This window comes from Anabrus simplex, chromosome 5, assembly GCF_040414725.1.
Source record: "Anabrus simplex isolate iqAnaSimp1 chromosome 5, ASM4041472v1, whole genome shotgun sequence".
Taxonomy (NCBI): domain Eukaryota; kingdom Metazoa; phylum Arthropoda; class Insecta; order Orthoptera; family Tettigoniidae; genus Anabrus; species Anabrus simplex.
This window is the reverse complement of record NC_090269.1, coordinates 297937873-297957364: the sequence shown is the minus strand read 5'-3', so window position 1 is coordinate 297957364 and position 19492 is coordinate 297937873. Positions and strand designations below refer to the sequence as shown.

At 37.4% G+C, this 19492-nt stretch overlaps 1 protein-coding gene across 3 annotated transcripts in view; it reads left to right on the top strand.

The window, feature by feature from the left end:
• The window catches only part of PEK (pancreatic eIF-2alpha kinase), a 360137-nt gene that overhangs the window by 170596 nt on the left and 170049 nt on the right, over positions 1-19492 (top strand). For all 3 annotated transcript variants that reach the window (XM_068227627.1, XM_068227629.1, XM_068227628.1), the window contains exon 8: positions 10661-10768. In XM_068227627.1, the coding sequence (XP_068083728.1) occupies positions 10661-10768 (108 nt within the window). The remainder of the gene's footprint in view (positions 1-10660; positions 10769-19492) is intronic.

The following is a 19492-nucleotide window of genomic DNA, read 5'->3' as shown; positions in this document are numbered from 1 at the left end:
ACTCATGTAGAATGGACCTAACTGATGCGGTCTGATTCCTATACAGGTTGACAGTGATTCGGATCTCTACCATCCAGGCCCATATCATGTGGAATATGCAGCAGTGTTTTATGTTTTACATGGTCAAATAATAATAATTTCGTGTGACTATTTCTAGCTGAGTGCAGCCCTTGTAAGGCAGACCCTCCGATGAGGGTGGGCGGCATCTGCCATGTGTAGGTAACTGCGTGTTATTGTGGTGGAGGATAGAGTTATGTGTGGTGTGTGAGTTGCAGGGATGTTGGGGACAGCACAAACACCCAGCCCCCGGGCCATTGGAATTAACCAATGAAGGTTAAAATCCCCGACCCGGCCGGGAATCGAACCCGGGACCCTCTGAACCGAAGGCCAGTACGCTGACCATTCAGCCAACGAGTCGGACACATGGTCAAAAGCCTTTTCATAATCAGTGAAACAAGCATATAGGCCTACATCCACAAACATATCTACGCATCTTCGCACCAAAACATCCATTTACAGTAATGCTTCTCTCGTCCCATATCCATTAGGCTATGGTATCCAAAGTGGGTACTGCCATGTATGATCCATATTTGCTGTATATTCAAGCATGTATTACTATTAGGAAGATTTTGAGAACATGGCTCATTAGGCTTATGATTCTATAATCTCTATGAGATTTAGCCATTGTTTTTTTTGGAATAGGGATGAAGGTTGATGTTCACCAGTCAGAAAGGATTGATCCATTGGTGTATACTGCATTGAATAGCTCTGTCAGGATATCCAGTGAGAAGTCTTCTTTAAGAATTATTAATATTTCTATTGGTATACCATCAGGTCCAGGTGCTTTTCTGCTTTTTGCAGTTCTTGAGTGCATATTCTACTTCCAGTTGAGTTATTAATGACCCTTCATTTGTATCACGAACAGAAGCGCGTGTTCCCTTATTATCATGGAAAGGATCGGTCACATAGACTTTCCAGCTCTTCAGTTTTTCTTCATGTTCAATGATGACCTTCTCGTGATTGTTATGAGCCCATTTGTTCTCCTAACATGTAAACCTGCAGCTTCTTTAACCTTATTGTGCATGTTAAAAGTATTCATGCTTCAATTCATATTCTTCTATGTCCTTACAATGATTACCCAGCCATTATGTTTTTTTGTCCTTCTAATCATTTGGTGAATTTTGGTCTGGAGCTCTTTATACTTTTTCCAGAAACCAGTCTCCATTGATCCATCAAATCAAGGATTTTGTCAGTCGTCTATGTGTTTCTTCTAACTTGGTTGTCTTGTATAAGATGATGATTTTCTTTATCCGTTACAGTTGTTTTGAATTGACTCCAACTGGTTTCAGTGTTCTTCAGTATTTCAGTCTGGTTGGATAACTGTTCACATAGGTCTTTCAGTATTCTGCGTCTTGGAGTTTTACAGTATCAAGTTTAGGACTGACAAACTTTTTCATGATGACCTTTAATTTCGCCTTAATTTTAGCAACCAGTGGATTATGATCTGATGAAACATCAGCACCAGGATAAGTCTTCACTGCCTTAATGCAGTTTCTGAGTCTCTTTATAATGAAAATGTTATCAGTCTGATTCTTCATAATCCTTGCCTCAGTTTCAGCATTTAATTATCATGTGTACAGTCTTACAAACTATCCACTTCATTGCCATATCGATAATGTAATCTAATCAATATATGAAAAATGTTTCCATCTAATCAGTACCTTTCTTTTTATTTAGCCTTTGGCTACTTATAAAAATAATAATATCAGGACATGTTTCGATCGCTTTGCGATCATCATCAGCTGCTTACATAAAGGCTTAGATAAAAACAGCATACAACAATCACATAGTTGACATTAAAAAACTGGTGTTAGTAAGGGACGTATGGATTGGAGGGCGGGGAAGGTAGTGTGCAGAGGGGGGCGGTTGTTACTAGGACGTTAAACTTTAAAATAAATTAAAATATTATCTATGGACTAGAATGTTTTTGGTTTCATTTAAGTCCCAAAGTCCCTTAATAAAATCACTTATATCGATTTCAACAAACAGTAACACTAGGCACAGGTTTTTCAACCATAACATGGTTAATAAGAACAAAGATGAATATTTCCAGGATTCAGGAATTTATAAGTTGATATGCAACCAGTGCAAGGCCACATATGTCAGGCAATCCGGGCGAAACTTTGCAATAAGGTATCAAGAACACATCAATGCGGAAAAACACAGAAGGTTTTCTACAATGGTAGTACATATGAAAGAGACGGGTCATAAATTTACAGGTATCAAACAAGACCTTGTAATCATTAACAGACTAAATCAAGGAAGACTGATGAATAGTTTAGAAACTATTCACATTTTTCTGGATAAGTTAATTAATAAGGACAAGAACTTAAATGAAATTAATGAACAAAGAAATCCCTTATACGAACATATATTAAGATACATGGAATATTAGGTAGGAACCAAATACGCCCAGCAGTTTGTAACAAGCAATCATGAGGCCACTACGTCACAGACAGAAGCCACCTCCTCGCGTGAAACAACAAATGACGAAACGTCCTCGCTTCCCCTCCCCCCTCCGAATCAAGCTAGCATACAGACCTCATCACACTACTACTACACAAGGTCGAGGACAGCAGAATCAGACCCACACCCGTAATTACAGGAAGTAAAAGAAGTAAATTGGACAGGGGTAAGTTCAAAATTTCTCAATTAATTTCCATTATTCTAAACAGATTTCTTAGGTAACACATCCCCAGGCATTTTTAACTAATAGACACATAGTTCTTTCTGCCAGTTACAGATCGTACAACAAGCTATCTGACCTGACGAGTTTATGAATACAAAAATTGTTTAATTCAACCAACAGCGGACACATCCTTTCCACTTAGAAAAAGAATAAGGAAGAGAATCATGCTTCATAGTACAGTACAAAAGTGACAAAGAAGAAACAAGAAGTCAATTAAAGAAGAAACAGACTAACAAAAACTTTTCTTCAGGATCATAGCACTAAAAAATCTTTGTTTTTTAAACAAGTGATTTTATTAAACCTTCGCGGCTTAAATGAAACCAAAGACATTCTAGTCCATAGATAATATTTTAATTTATTTTTTTAACGTCCTAGTAACAACCGCCCCCCTCTGCACACTACCTCTCCACCCCCTCCAATCCATACGTCCCTTACTAACACCAGTTTTTTAATGTCAACTATGTGATTGTTGTATGCTGTTTTTATCTAAGCCTTTATGTAAGCAGCTGATGATGATCGCAAAGCGATCGAAACATGTCCTGATATTATTAATGTTTTTATAAGTAGCCAAAGGCTAAATAAAAAGAAAGGTATCGATTACGTGGAAACATTTTTCATATATTGATTAGATGTGAACAGTCTCCATGCTGGTAACTTATAGAAGGTCTTTGTTACAACAAAGTTCTCCTGTTGACAAAATCGAATAATTCTAGAAAATTATAAAACAAAATACAAGTGATATGGTAAGTCCTATTTCACAAAATAACAGGAGCAGTGGTTTCATTTTGCAAAATCCTACATAAATTGATGTGAATAAACCATGCCTCTACTCATCATTGTTCAGACTCCCACTAGCATGTGTTCGGACAAAAACAGTCGTAAGACCAGCAAAAAATAATGTTGCAATAAAAACATAACGTACCATGAAGAAAGTAGAAGATATGAGACATGCATGCAAATGAGAACCTATAATTAATATAGTATTACTTTTATGCCCAAGACCTTTTGATGAATGATGCTGTGAAGTATTAAAGCTGTGATGCTGTGAGAAGTTCACTGTCTAATGCCACATACATATATCAAATTCCATGTTGTTTATGACAGCTTTTTTCTAATTGTCACACATAGGTCCCCTGTCAATGACCTTCTTGTTTCACCGTTTGCTATTTAATTGAGCCAGATCATATTTTGAACCACTCATCGAAGGAACATAATCAATAGTCACACCGCACAGCTGGTTGCAAGAACAAAAATATGGCTTCTTAAAGATCAGTGCCAATAGTTGTTCCATGCATATTGTTAACTCCTCTGTAATATTAATTTTTTATTTTTATTTTTTATTACTTCCCAATTTATGGGTTGCCAAACATGTGAAAGCATTCCATATTAGCTGTGTTGAAAATAATAATGAACATTGGTTTTTAAAGTGGGTTGTAAAGGTGATTACGAATAATTTGAAGTGCCCCCTTAATTACTAATCTTCATACACCTAGGAGGATGTTATTAGGAACCTCCAGATTTTGCAGATGTTTCACACAAAATTTTGGCATTGTTCCTCTGGTGCTGATTAACAGTCAACAATTTTAACACTAGAAATTATGTAGGAGTGTTTGAAATGTTATATTGGTTCATAGATGGCTCTCTTTACCTGGTCTATCTCCTCAGGCTTGCTGGAGCTTATTTGAAATCTGATAGTTGGATCCAAGATCATCAATATCATGAACATACATTTGTAAGTGGAAGGTATCAGTTTACATTGGTACTTATGTCAAATGCAATAGAAAAGATTTGAAATTGTCTTAATTTGTTGTGCAGTATATTTAGATCATTAGAGGGTAGGTATTCCACATGTGATGTCACAGTGTTATGTGACAGTCTTATCAAATTAAATATTTTCTATTTTTATTTAAACACACTTTGATGAATTCTGCAACAGAAAATTATTTACTATTTATAATTTCTTAGCTCGCCCGTGTTGCTACTTCTTGTGATGGCCCTGCTCTGATGGCAATCGTCATTTATCGCAGTACTAAATTTTTTGTTTCATTCACTGCTTATGATAGGCTTTCTGAACCAACAAATCGATCATAAACTGAACTATCCTTGGAGGAATACTGTCTTTTAATTTTATAATCCTTTGATACTGATAATAATAATAATAATAATAATAATAATCGTATGGCCTCAGCTACCGTTTGCAGACATTTCGATTTGACGCCATCTGGCTGTCTGCTCGTCAATTTCGACGTTCCGGTTTACTCTGTCTGCCATCTAGCGGACCTAGAGTAAACCGGATCTCTCTTGGGCGTCTATGGCTGAGATTTAATTAATTTTGTCGGGTAAATACCAAATGTATCACCAGAGATCTTTTACATGCCGACATCGTACGACATGGAGTGTCGAATGGATTTTTTTCCGCCCTTCAAAAATCCGACTACCTCTGCCGGGTTTGAACCCGCTATCTTGGGATCCAGAGGCCGACACTCTACCACGGATCCACAGAGGCAGCTTTTTGATACTGATAATCTTTCATCACATATTAAACACATGTTCTTTAAAGAAATATTTACTATGCCACAAATCCTTGAATTTTTAACACTTGCTATCAACTTTCCTGCATTTTGTATGCGACATAATTCACTTGGACACACTTGGTACCTCAGATTCAAGTTCTCAACTGCAATCACTTGAACAAGACAGAAACCAATATAAGGGAGAACTGGTTCCAAGGAATTAAGTGTTGGTTACCTCTAACCTTCAGCAGTGTACTTTTGAAGTGCTCTGAATTAGTGTCAATAGTCATCGAAGCGATCGACCATAAGATAACACAATAGCTCAGTGTGTCATCAGCTAATTCGCTAGTGAGCCAATGACATGGATGTTAGGCCCCTTTAAACAACAAGCTAACTTGATCCATGCAGTCATAATTGCAGGTAGATGAGGAAGCCAGTAGGAAAGCTCTTGAACTGGATAACTTGTTGCAGCACCTTACCCTGTATCCTGCAGTAGCTTGCAGAAAAAAGTAATATAATAATTACAGTGGAATCTCAATTCATTGTTTTTTGTGGGATAGCAAAGAAAAACAAAACAACCAAAACAACAGTAGATGCAGGAAAATGATGCATATGGGAAACACCAGTTATAAAGCAATTGCAAACATAATACATCAAAATAAAACACATATAATTATAATATAATTATAGACATACATAAAATACATAATGATGAATAATGTACTGATAAAAAAATATAACAGTACAAATTTTATACCTTCACACTACCTACCTGCAAAAAATCGTCACAGTACTTTCTTTTAACATCTGTTGAAAATGTCCTTAATAGACGTTTGTTTTTTTGGCCTCATTTAACTTTCATGCAGAAATTTAATAATTTATTGCTCGCTTCCGTCGATATCCTGAGCGTAAATATAGGCTCAAAGTGTTTAGAATGCGCCCACCTTCAGAGATGTTCGGTAGTTGTTCGACCTCATGTTCACTCTCGCCTTCCATAGCACACATTTGTCAGTTGACGCTGTGATATTGCCATACAACTCCTATATACTGAGAACAAAAAATGTGAGAAACTCACTGTCTAATGGCACATACTTGAACCAAATTCCATGTTATTCACGCCCAGCTTTTCCCAATCATCACACACAGGTTCCTTATCAACGATATTGTCAATATATTCTACACTTTCATTGTAGTCGCACTTTTCCTGAAACAGTTATGAATTGTGACTGGCAAGATCGGATGCCAAGCCGATGTTCAATCATCAATCAATCACTACTGATCTGCATTTAGGGCAGTCGCCCAGGTGGCAGATTCCCTATCTGTTGTTTTCCTAGACTTTTCTTAAATGATTGCAAAGAAATTGGAAATTTATTGAACATCTCCTTTGGTAAGTTATTTCAATCCCTAACTCCCCTTCCTATAAACGAATATTTGCCCCAATTTGTCCTCTTGAATTCCAACATATTGTGATCTTTCCTACTTTTAAAGACACCATCCAAACTTATTCGTCTACTGATGTCCTCCCACGCCATCTCACCACTGACAGCTCGGAACATACCACTTATAATACCAATATAATGGTCCCTTATTGGACATTCCCTATGGGAATCAACATCTACATACCACTTAGTCGAGCAGCTCGTCTCCTTTCTCCCAAGTCCTCCCAGCCCAAACTTTGCAACATTTTTGTAACGCTACTCTTTTGTCGGAAATCGCCCAGAACAAATTGAGCTGCTTTTCTTTGGATTTTTTCCAGTTCCTGAATAAAGTAATCCTGGTAAGGGTCCCATACACTGGAGCCATACTCTAGGGTGGGGTCTCACCAGAGACAAATATGCTCTCTCCTTTACATCCTTACTACAACCCCTAAATACTCTCATAACCATGTGCAGAGATCTGTACCCTTTATTTACAATTCCATTTATGTGATTACCCCAATGAAGATCTTTCCTTATATTAATACCTAGGTATTTACGATGATCCCCAAAGAGAACTTTCACCCCATCAATGCAGTAATTAAAACTGAGAGGACTTTTCCTATTTGTGAAACTCACAACCTGACATTTATCCCCGTTTATCAACATATCATTGCCTACTGTCCATCTCACGACATTATCGAGGTCATTTTGCAGTTGCTCACAATCTTGTAACTTATTTATTACTCTGTACAGAATAACATCATCTGCGAAAAGCCTTATCTCTGATTCACCTTCTTTACACATATAATTTACATGTTGTATATAAGAAAACATAAAGATCCACTAATACTGCCTTGAGGAATTCGCCTCTTAATTTTTACAGTGACAGATAAAGCTTCACCTACTCTAATTCTCTGAGTTCTATTTTCTAGAAACAGAGCAACCCATCCAGTCACTCTTTTGTCCATTTGCACTCACTTTTGCCAGTAGTCTCCCATGATCTACCCTATCAAATGCCTTAGACAGGTCAGTCGCGATACAGTCCAATTGACCTCCTGAATCCAGGATATTTGCTATATCTTGCTGAATCCTACAAGTTGAGCTTCAGTGGAATAACCTTTCCTAAACCCAAACTGCCTTCTATCAAACCAGTTATTAATTTTGCAAACATGTCTAATATAATCAGAAAGAATGCTTTCCCAAAGCTTACATACAATGCATGTCAAACTGACTGGCCTGTAATTTTCAGCTTTATGTCTATCACCCTTTCCTTTATATACAGGGGTTACTATAGCAACTCTCCATTCATTTGGTAATAATCAAATAAGTACTTCAGATATGGTACTACATCCCAACCCATTGTCTTTAGTATATCCCCCAAAACCTTATCAATTCCAGCTGCTTTTCTAGTTTTCAACTTTTGTATCTTACTGTAAATGTCATTGCTGTAATAGGTAAATTTTAATACTTCTTTAGTATTAGTCACCTCCTCTATCTGGACATTATCCTTGTAACCAACAATCTTTACATACTGCTGACTGAATACTTTTGCCTTTTGAAGATCCTCACATACACACTCCCCTTGTTCATTAATTTTTCCTGGAATGTCCTTCTTGGAACCTGTTTCTGCCTTAAAGTACCTATACATACTCTTCCATTTTTCACTAAAATTAGTATGGACACCAATTATGCTTGCCATCATGTTATCCTTAGCTGACTTCTTTGATAGATTAAATTTCCTAGTAAGTACCTTCAATTTCTCCTTACTTCCACAGCCATTTCTTACTCTATTTCTTTCCAACCTGCACCTCCTTCTTAGTTATGAAATGAATTGCTTGCAGGACGTTTATTTTCATTTCTGCTCTCTTTTCATTTTCCACGTGACACACGGCTCTTTGCACTGACTGATTCCTGCAAGACTGCTTGAAACACTTTATAATGCTGCATCTAATGGTTGCAGGATGCTAGTGGTATTAGGAAAAAAAAAAAAAAAAATGTGCTGATGTTATGAAGGAATGCATAGTATAGATGGGCAGTTTTTTCTGTGAACAGAACTTATCTTCCTTTTCTGAGTCCCCATGGAAGCGTCCAGCCCATGAAGATATCCTACAAAAATGTCTGTAGTTGCTCAAGCTTTGGTGTTGGAAAAATATTGAACTGGTAACTTCTGAAAGTTTTTGAAGCTTATGGGTTTCTGAAACTTTCCTATGACAATAGGCACATGCTTATTGGATCCATCACTGTTACAACACAAAAGAACAGTCGTGTGATCTTCGGACTGTTTGTGTATGGTCAGGAAGACAATTGTAAACGAGGCCCGTTTCTTCTGCACTGTGAGTGTCTTGGGATTCGTATCCCTCGAGCAGCACCGGTAGGTTTTCCAACCACATTTCTGTACCTGATGTACTGTATCTACAGCAGCACTCTTAGCTCCTAGCTTCTTATACACTAGCCTGTGCCATTTCTTGAAGCGGGAGATCCATCTGTTTGTAAGCTGAGAAATTCTCTATGTTCATTCTTTCCGTGACCGTGAGAGCTTTCTCTCGTAAGATGCTGCCATCCACAGGAATGCCTGATGCTTGGGCTTGATACCAGGCTAAGAGTAGTACAATCTCCAACTCGATCTATGTTGATTCTTTCCCAGTCTTCCTCTTCTTTGCGGACATTCCATGTTTTTTATTTGGTCATGCATTTCATGTTTTCTACTCATGATGGAATTTAATGTTGATGACACCAAACCCAGTCATTTAACAATGTTGATCTTCTTTTCAGAAAGATTTTTCTCAACTTCTTTGATACTTCAAAGTTTTTCTTCCAAGGTTCTGACTTACTTAGAAGATTGCATCCTTTTTAATTACACAAAAGTCCACAAAATATGACAATTCAGTAACAACTATGAATGGCAAATGTAGGCTACACCCGGACCTCGCTTGCCTGGGATACTGCAGCTCGAAACTTGGGTAAAATAATGGGAGCGGGTTGAACAATGTTACAGTGGTTAGACATGCAAATGGCACGGTTCGGATGATGTCGTAGCAGTTAATCATTCAATATGTTGCGGCGCACCTCGAAATTACATCAGATTGCATAAAATAAATTTAATTATAAAGCCTGTATTGTCGTACGTATACTTAATCAGAAAGGTATAGTCAAATGTTCCACCTTTACAATACTAAAATTTTTATTAATTTATTTAAATAACATTTAAAAATAACGGAACATGTTTCATCTATCCTGTATGCATCATCTGTCGAAAAGTTTTAAGATTAAGAACAAAGGACAAGGACAAAAACACATTAAAATAATTTGGAATATTCATTTTAAATGTTGAAAAAATATTTTGGAATGTTCTGAGCACAGTGTTTGATACTGTTAAAAAAAATATTGAACACAGGAGAATAGTTTAGAAGGACTCTATTACCAATTTTACTGAACTATTCTCATTTGTTCAATATCTTTTTTTAACACTGTAACTACTGACTCACATTTTGCAAACTGAAGAATACAGAATACCTTATGCTGCATAGTAGCCATCTGATTCACAATTGACGGTGAAGCAAGGAGGCTGTTTTATGCAGCTAGCACCCTAGCGGCCGTGTACGCAACTCTCATTGACCAAGCAGTGGTGGTCAACAAAACTTTGAACCTTCCATTGTTGATTTTTATGTAGATTGTTCATGTTTATGAAATACAAATTAATTAAATTTGGTCCACCTTTTTGGATAACTCTGTACTTTTAACATACCTTCTGTGAATTCTTTCTAATTCTGTAGACTGGGTTAAATTATCGTGTTCCATCCTTGTGATTGACTTTTCCATCAGTATATTTCAGGTCTACTTTTAGTCTTTTAAAAAAAAAATACCATTGTCTTCAGGTGGTGATACATTCTAGGAAAAGGTGAAATGTTTTCTTAAACTTCAATCTGTAGCTAAATCATCTGAGTATCACAATATATGCTCTTAATTCTTGGTCTTCTCAGGTACTGCTCTTGGGATGGTGTCATCTCCAGAAAGTGAGACTGCTCTACAAGTTGTGGATGCTTCTACTACTGCTATGTCAGTGCTCTATGCATCAGAATATGTGAATGGTAAGACAGTCTTGTATCACTTAATATGTCTTACTCCTTAGTTTTCTAAAATTTTGGTATGAAAAATGTTTATTGAACCTTTGGAATTTGTAGAATGAATTTGATATGCCTAAGTATTGTTACAGAAAAAAATAAATCCTCACTAAATTGATAATTACAGTAAAACCTTTTTAAGACATTTCTGCAGGGGACAAGAAAAAGGAATGTGTTAAGGGAAAAAACGTACTACTGAACATACAAATTAATATGGAAATACTGGATACAATTTTTCTGATAGGACATTTTACGCCATGTATCTGTGGGTACATTGAAAACTAAATCTACCATTTCTTAAGATGAGAGGAAAGTATTAAAAGGACGAGAGAACAAATACGAAAGCCTCTTCCACTGGGGCTTATAAAATAACAAGTGCACTGTAAGATGTGAAAAACACCAGACAACAAATACGAAAACATGCTTGGAGGCCAATAAAAATATCAAAGTATTATTGCGTATCACATTCTTTTTAAAACAAATGTTAGTAGAAGCCTTTTATTTTTGAGCAGTGGGTTATTAAACATTATTTCCTGGTCACACTCTTCGAGAAATAATTGGGAGTTACACTCGACCGTGTGCGACTGTGAAGAATGACTGTAGCCGCTATTTTGAATCTGATGATCGACAAAACTATGACCAACTTGAGTGATCGAGTCGAAATTCAAAGGTGTGAGTTCAACATTCATGACCTCTGCGTGCTTTAAAATGAAGATGCTAGTCCACTTTCTGACAGATTTTAATTTTGTCTTCATTCGTAAGGAATTTCATGTCTCTTTTTGTGTCCATAACTAGGCTATCACTAGACAAATATGCACCACGCTAGTCAATTTCACAGGATTATGTTCTTAATCCAGGTATAGGCTACAGTATCATGCAACAAATATTCGCTACACTTCACTGTACCATTCGACATGAAATAAATTTCTAACGTCTGAATGGAATGCAGCAGTCTCGCTGCTATCCGGCAAACAAAACTGAACATTCCTGATGCTAATGGCTTGCTCCCCAAAGATGCAACTTACCCTGTGTAGTTCAGGAATTCAAGGTCTTTTCCCGTAATCAAACAACTGTGGTGACTGCTGTTAAATGAGTTGGAAATAACGTTTCTTTCACAAGGGATGACAAATAACATTTTCAGGGCTAGGAGAAATGTGATCGTACTAAGCGGTAATAGGGAAATTTTGTGACGTGATAAGTGAGAAATATTTATCAAAATCACAATGGCTTGATTGTGACAAATTAATTAGATGTTGAACTATTACTCAAAACAAACAATTGAAACAAAAGCTAATACATCTTCAAAGATTTGGCTGCAGTCGCTTAAGTGCGGCCAGTATCCAGTATTCGGGAGATAGTAGGTTCGAACCCCACTGTCGACAGCCCTGAAAATGGTTTTCCGTGGTTTCCCATTTTCACACCAGGCAAATGCTGGGGCTGTACCTTAATTAAGGCCACGGCCGCTTCCTTCCAACTCCTAACCCTTCCCTGTCCCATCGTCGCCATAAGACCTATCTGTGTCGGTGCGACGTAAAGCAACTAGCAAAAAAAAAAAAAAGATTTGGCAGCCCTGAGGATAAATACGAATATAGTCTAAAGAGGCCAATGGCTCTTTAGGAGGGATAGTCCCTTCATACAGGTAATACCACAAAAGTCCATCTAGCAGCATCTGCATTCCACGTTAGGGGTGGCTGCACAAGGCCTTTGTTTTGCCATATTCGGGGCCGGTTTTACTCTTCATAAAAATACTTCATTAAATACAGAAGAACTGCATGGAAATATATTTTCTTACCATAAGAGTTCCTAATGTTCAATTAGCATTAAATAGTTCAGTTTTTATTCTATTGTTAAGGACTGACCATTTCTGCACAGTCCTCAATTGCTCTAATATTTGATTCCACCAACTAGGGATCGGATTTCTATGACAAGTTGTATTTTTTCCTTAACCTTATATCGTGTACTCTTGTATTTTCAACACGTTTTCAAGGATGATAATAAAAATTGACCAGTTTTATTGGGTGTATAAATGCATATTTAGTTTTGTGGCATACTTTGAACAAAATCTCATTATAACGACATATTTTGGTAATTTTCATTTGAACTTTGTTTTATAAAAGTCAGAGTAAACTCTAGAAATTACTTCTAGTGAAGAACCATTGACAAGTAATGTATGGAATATTTCTAGCAGGTAAGAGCTATTGTTTGCTGGTTGGGTCAATTCCTGGAAACTGGGCTATTGTTTATATGGAAGCAGAGGCTATTCTGCAATTATATGTCATTATTCATATCTCTCTCCTTTGCCCTTCCCTCTCCCTCCTTCAACACATTGAATGACCTTGGTTATTGAGGGAGTTCTCTTGCTTTCAATATACATGAGAAGTTGCGAAGTTTTGTTCGCGAGTTCGGTGTAAACATATTCAGTACGGATGGAGTGATATTATTCTGTAAATTGTGTGAGGTAAAAAGTACTACCGAAAAATGCTTCACACTGTGCTACAATACTGTAATTCTACAAAACATAAGAATTGTGTAACTATACATTCTGCACTTGAAAATAGACAACATTTGCTATTCGAAACTCTGACATCAAGTTCACAGTGTTCACAATTTTTACAAGATCTCTGCAAGATGATGGTTTAGTCTAATATTCCTTTAAACAAACTTAACAACCGAAGCTTCAGACAGTTTCTTGAAAAATATATAAAGCATCCTGTTCCTAACGAATCTACTCTCTCAAAGGACTATCTGACCTCTTGTTAAGAAGAGAAGTTGGATATAATAGGCCTGGCATGGAAAACAGTAAGGTATAGGTTTCAGTAGACAAGACTACAGATGTGGATGGAAGATATGTAGCAAATGTGCTTGTTGGCACGCTGAAAGAAGACCGGCCTGGAGATATGTTCCTCCTGCCATGTGAAGTGCTGGAGAAGACAAATCATTCCACCATTGCAGTTCTCTTCGACAATTCATTGAATCTGTTGTGTCCAAATGGGGCAAAGAGAGAGCATATTTTTATATTTGTAACTTCATCTGCAGATTTCTAGGAATTTTCTGCAATGATTTAACTCTATTCAAGTGCGCTCCCGTTACATGATCTGATGTCAAAAGAAGTTTTTCTCACTACAAGAAGATACTCAGTGACAACCAGGAGAGAATTCTCATTCAACAACCTTAAGATGCATGTGGTCATAAATTGCAACAATCCTGATAATGAAAACTAGATCAGGTATGAAAGCTTTATTCAAATAACACATATTTTATGCATAACATAGAACTGATTGAATATTGAACAGTGAAAGTAACTATAGTGTTTATGACTTCGACAGAGTCCGTCCTCGCCTAGGAGTATATAGTGTAACTGTAATGAGTTCTTGAACTATTCAGAATTATACAGTAGAACCTCGATTATATGTTCCCGGAAAGTACGTTTTCCCGTATTATACGTTCTAATTACGATGTCCCGCGAGCATCCTAATTAAATCACATTGTAAAAATCCTGCATTATCCGCTCCTTGAAGAAACGATTTCCCGGATCAACCGTCCACAAATTTCAGTCCCATCAACTCTAAATCCTCGATGACACAGTTTTTCAGAAAACTGTATCTCACGAAAGGACGGCTATGGCATACTTATGGATCTTGGTGTTAACGTCCCGTCGTTATGATAATTAGAGGAAGTACTGTACTGGAAAAGCAATCTGCGGTGAACTTGCATAAGGGACCATCTTAGCATCGCATTCGGGTGGTATTGTTTAGAGAATCCTCGGAAATCGTAAAGCAGAGTGTGGCTATAACAATTGGAAGGAGACAGAGCGCATTTCGACAGCTCTACTTGAAGACGGAACGGGTTTCATCAAATGTTTTACTTGCAAACCTACATTATGTCCAGAGTTAGATGTTTATTTTATTTTTTGACTTTTTTTCGATTGTATCGCCGAACAGGTTTCCGGTACTTTCCTCAGGGCATTGTATAGTCACTGGGCTTTCAGGCAGGAATCAAAACTGCTCCTTCTTAACACAAATTTAGTATCTTAATATTATCATGTACGATTATGTTATCGAGATCAGAACACATGTTGCACCTTACACATATAAAGCAAGACCGACTGCAATATATGAGACTGTAATATTGAAACCAAAATGGTGGACGTCATGGGCGCAGCAGGTGCCGACTGATGAAGGTTAGGTAGCACGTAATAACTTCATTTCAACGATAAAACACTGCATATTCATATTCATAATAATAATAATAATAATAATGTTCTTTTACGTCCCACTAACTACTGTTCACGTTTTCAAAGATGCCAGAAGTTTGTCCTGCAGGAGTTCATTTACGTGCGTAAAACTACCGATACGAGACCGACATATTTGAGCACCTTCATTTCGAGATTAATGTTAAAACGTGCTTAGAAGAAAATAATTGAAATGATGTGCAGTAAAGAACAAGTACCTAAGAGGCTACTGAAGATAAATACACACATACATGTATCAATCAATCAGTCAATACTGATCCGCATTTAGGGCAGTCGCCCAGGTGGCAGATTCCCTATCTGTTGTTTTCCTAAACTTTTCCTAAATGATTTCAAAGAAATTGGAAATTTATTGAACGTCTCCCTTGGTAAGTTATTCCAATCCCTAACTCCCCTTCCTATAAATGAATATTTGCCCCAGTTTGTCCTCTTGAATTCCAACTTTATCTTCATATTATGATCTTTCCTACTTTTATAAACACCACTCAAACTTATTTGTCTACTAATGTCATTCCATGCCATCTCTCCGCTGACAGCTCGGAACATACCACTTATATCTCAAATATTATTATAATATTTGAGATATACGTCAACTTCAATACGGAACCAAAGTGAGAATAGTTACTTGTAACATACCACTTAGTCGAGCAGCTCTTCTTCTTTCTCTCAATTCTTCCCAACCTAAACTTTGCAACATTTTTGTAACGCTACTCTTTTTTTCGGAAATCACCCAGAACAAATCAAGCTGCTTTTCTTCGGATTTTTTCCAGTTCTTGAATCAGGTAATCCTGGTGAGGGTCCCATACACTGGAACCTTACTCTAGTTGGGGTCTCACTAGAGGCTTATATGCCCTCTCCTTTACATCCTTACTACAACCCCTAAACACCCTCATAACCATGTGCAGAGATCTGTACCCTTTATTTACAATCCCATTTATGTGATTACCCAAATGAATATCTTTCCTTATATTAACACCTAGATACTTACAATGATCCCCAAAAGGAACTTTCACCCCATCAACGCAGTAATTAAAACTGAGAGGACTTTTCCTAGTTGTGAAACTCACAAGCTGACTTTTAACCCCATTTATCAACATACCATTACCTGCTGTCCAACTCACAACATTTTCGAGGCCACGCTGCAGTTGCTCACAGTCTTGTAACTTATTTATCACTCTATAGAGAATAACATCATCCACAAAAAACCTTGCCTCCGATTCGAATCCTTTACTAATATCATTCATATATATAAGAAAACATAAAGGTCCAATAATACTGCCTTGAGAAATTCCTCTCTTAATTATTACAGGGTCAGATAAAGCTTCACCTACTCTAATTTTCTGAGATCTATTTTCTAGAAATATAGCAACCCATTCAGTCACTCTTTTGTCTAGTCCAATTGCACTCATTTTTGCCAGTAGTCTCCCATGATCCACCCTATCAAATGCTTTAGACAGGTCAATCGTGATACAGTCCATTTGACTTCCAGAATCCAAGATATCTGCTATATCTTGCTGGAATCCTACAAGTTGAGCTTCAGTGGAATAACCTTTCCTAAAACCAAACTGCCTTCTATCGAACAAGTTATTAATTTCACAAACATGTCTAATATAATCAGAAAGAATGCCTTCCCAAAGCTTACATACAATGCACGTCAAACTTACTGGCCTGTAATTTTCAGCTTTATGTCTATCACCCTTTCCTTTATACACAGGGCTTACTATAGCAACTCTCCATTCATCTGGTATAGCTCCTCCGACCAAACAATAATCAAATAAGTACCTCAGATATGGTACTATATCCCAACCCATTGTCTTCAGTATATCCCCAGAAATCTGATCAATTCCAGCCACTTTTTTAGTTTCCAACTTTTGTATCTTATTGTAAATATCATTGTTATCATATGTAAATTTTAATACTTTTTTGGTCTTAGTCACCTCTTCTATCTCGACATTATCCTTGTAGCCAACAATCTTTACATACTGCTGACTGAATACTTCTTCCTTTTGAAGATCCTCACATACACACTCCCCTTGTTCATTAATTATTCCTGGAATGTCCTTCTTGGAACATATTTCTGCTTTAAAATACCTATACATACCCTTCCATTTTTCACTAAAATTTGTATGACTGCCAATTATGCTTGCCATCATGTTATCCTTAGCTGCCTTCTTTGCTAGATTCAATTTTCTAGTAAGTTCCTTCAATTTCTCCTTACTTCCACAGCCATTTCTAATTCTGTTTCTTTCCAGTCTGCACCTCCTTCTTAGTCTCTTTATTTCTCTGTTATAATAAGGTGGGTCTTTACCATTCCTTACCACCCTTAAAAGTACAAACCTGTTTTCATATTCCTCAACAATTTCTTTAAATCCATCCCAGAGTCTGTTTACATTTTTATTTACCGTTTTCCACCGATCATAGTTACTTTTTAGAAACTGCCTCATGCCTGCTTTATCAGCCATATGGTACTGCCTAATAGTCCTACTTTTAAGACCTTCTTTTCTATCACATTTATAATTAACTAACGACAAAAACAGCTTCATGATCACTAATACCATCTATTACTTGAGTTTCCCTATAGAGCTCATCTGGTTTTATCAGCACGACATCCAGGATATTTTTCCCTCTGGTTGGTTCCATCACTTTCTGAATCAGCTGTCCTTCCCATATTAACTTATTTGCCATTTGTTGGTCATGCTTCCTGTCGTTCGCATTTCCTTCCCAATTGACATCTGGCAAATTCAGATCTCCCACTACAATCACATTTCTTTCCATGTCATTTCTCACATGGCCGACTATCCTATCAAATAATTCTGAATCCGCGTCAGTGCTACCCTTTCCCGGTCTGTACACTCCAAATATATCAAGTTGCCTATTATCTTTAGAAATGAGCCTTACACCTAGAATTTCATGTGTCTCATCTTTAACTTTTTCATAGCTTACAAATTCTTCTTTCACCAGAATGAATACTCCCCCTACCACCATTCCTATCCTATCTCTACGATACACGCTCCAGTGCCGTGAGAACATTTCTGCATCCATTATATCATTTCTCAGCCATGATTCAATTCCTATTACAATATCTGGTAAATATATATCTATTAAATTAATTCTATTCCTTTCTTTACAATACTTCTACAGTTCAACACCAACAATTTTATGTCATCCCTACTTGATTTCCAGTTTCCTGTTCCCTTATCACCGCTCCCTAGGCCACCCCGTTTCCCTGAATGTACCTCCCTATTACCCTTCCAAATACATTTCCGAACTTTCCCACATACCCACTCCATAGTCTCATTTAAATCCCCCATCACCCTCCAGTCAGTATCCTTCCTACACAGTATTCCACTAATAACAATCTCCGCTTTCTTAAACTTCATCCGTGCTGCATTTACCAGATCCCACACATCTCCAACTATGTTGGTACTTATATCAGCTTGCCTTACGTTGTTGGTACCAACGTGAAACACTACCACCTTCTCCTTCCCCTCCTCCCTCCCTTCTACTTTCCTCAACATCTGTCTCAACCTAATTCCTGGATAACATTCTACCCTGGTTCCCTTTCTTCCACACACTTTCCCCACGTGTCTAACGATGGAATCCCCCATGACCAGAACCTCAACCCTACCCACCTCATTTGATCCCCTCCCCTCCTGGTCAGTCCTACCTTCCTGATAGCTGCAGAAGCTACTTCCTCCTTCCTTTTCTCCTTCCCATGACCCTGTTCCACCTGTCTTTTCCTATCCTATACTCTACATTTCCCTTTCTTACCTTTTCCCTTCCTCCTACTTCCACACATCTCAGCAACAGTTCCCTGTCCCTCATCTTCCCTCTGTTGTTCTTCCGGGAGTGACTCGTATCGATTTCGCACAGACACCTGTCCTGAATTCTGATCCTGAATAGAGCCCTTAGTCTGCAATCTCCTTCCCCTTAGAGAACATTAGACCACCTGTCTTCTACAACTCCTCTCTTTCCTTCCCCTCCCTCTTGTACACCTACTGTAACCTGTACATTGTTTGAGGGAGTCGTATCTTTCTTCCTGTCTTCTGTAAGAATCCTAGTTATCTCCCTCAAACTCTCCAACTTCTCCCTCATTCCCCTCAATGCCTCAATGCTTCCCTCATTGCCCCTCAATGTAGTTATGTCAAATCAATTCCTTTAGCATTAGGTACATTATGAATAAAACAACACTGACATACAGAAATATGCAAGTAAATAAATACCACACGCAATAGGCTTCTTTCTGATGAACAACTTTGTCTAAATAAATAGTAACAAGACTATTAAGAGAGAACAGGTTGAAAATAGAAAGTAATGTTATGTAAATAGGAGTTTAACTGGTAAGTTTACATGCTGTTGAGCTTAAGACCCTTGCAGATCTTCTGCTTCACTCCTAAGTCCTCGGTATTGTTCCTCTTCATCTATTGAATATGAATTTTTTT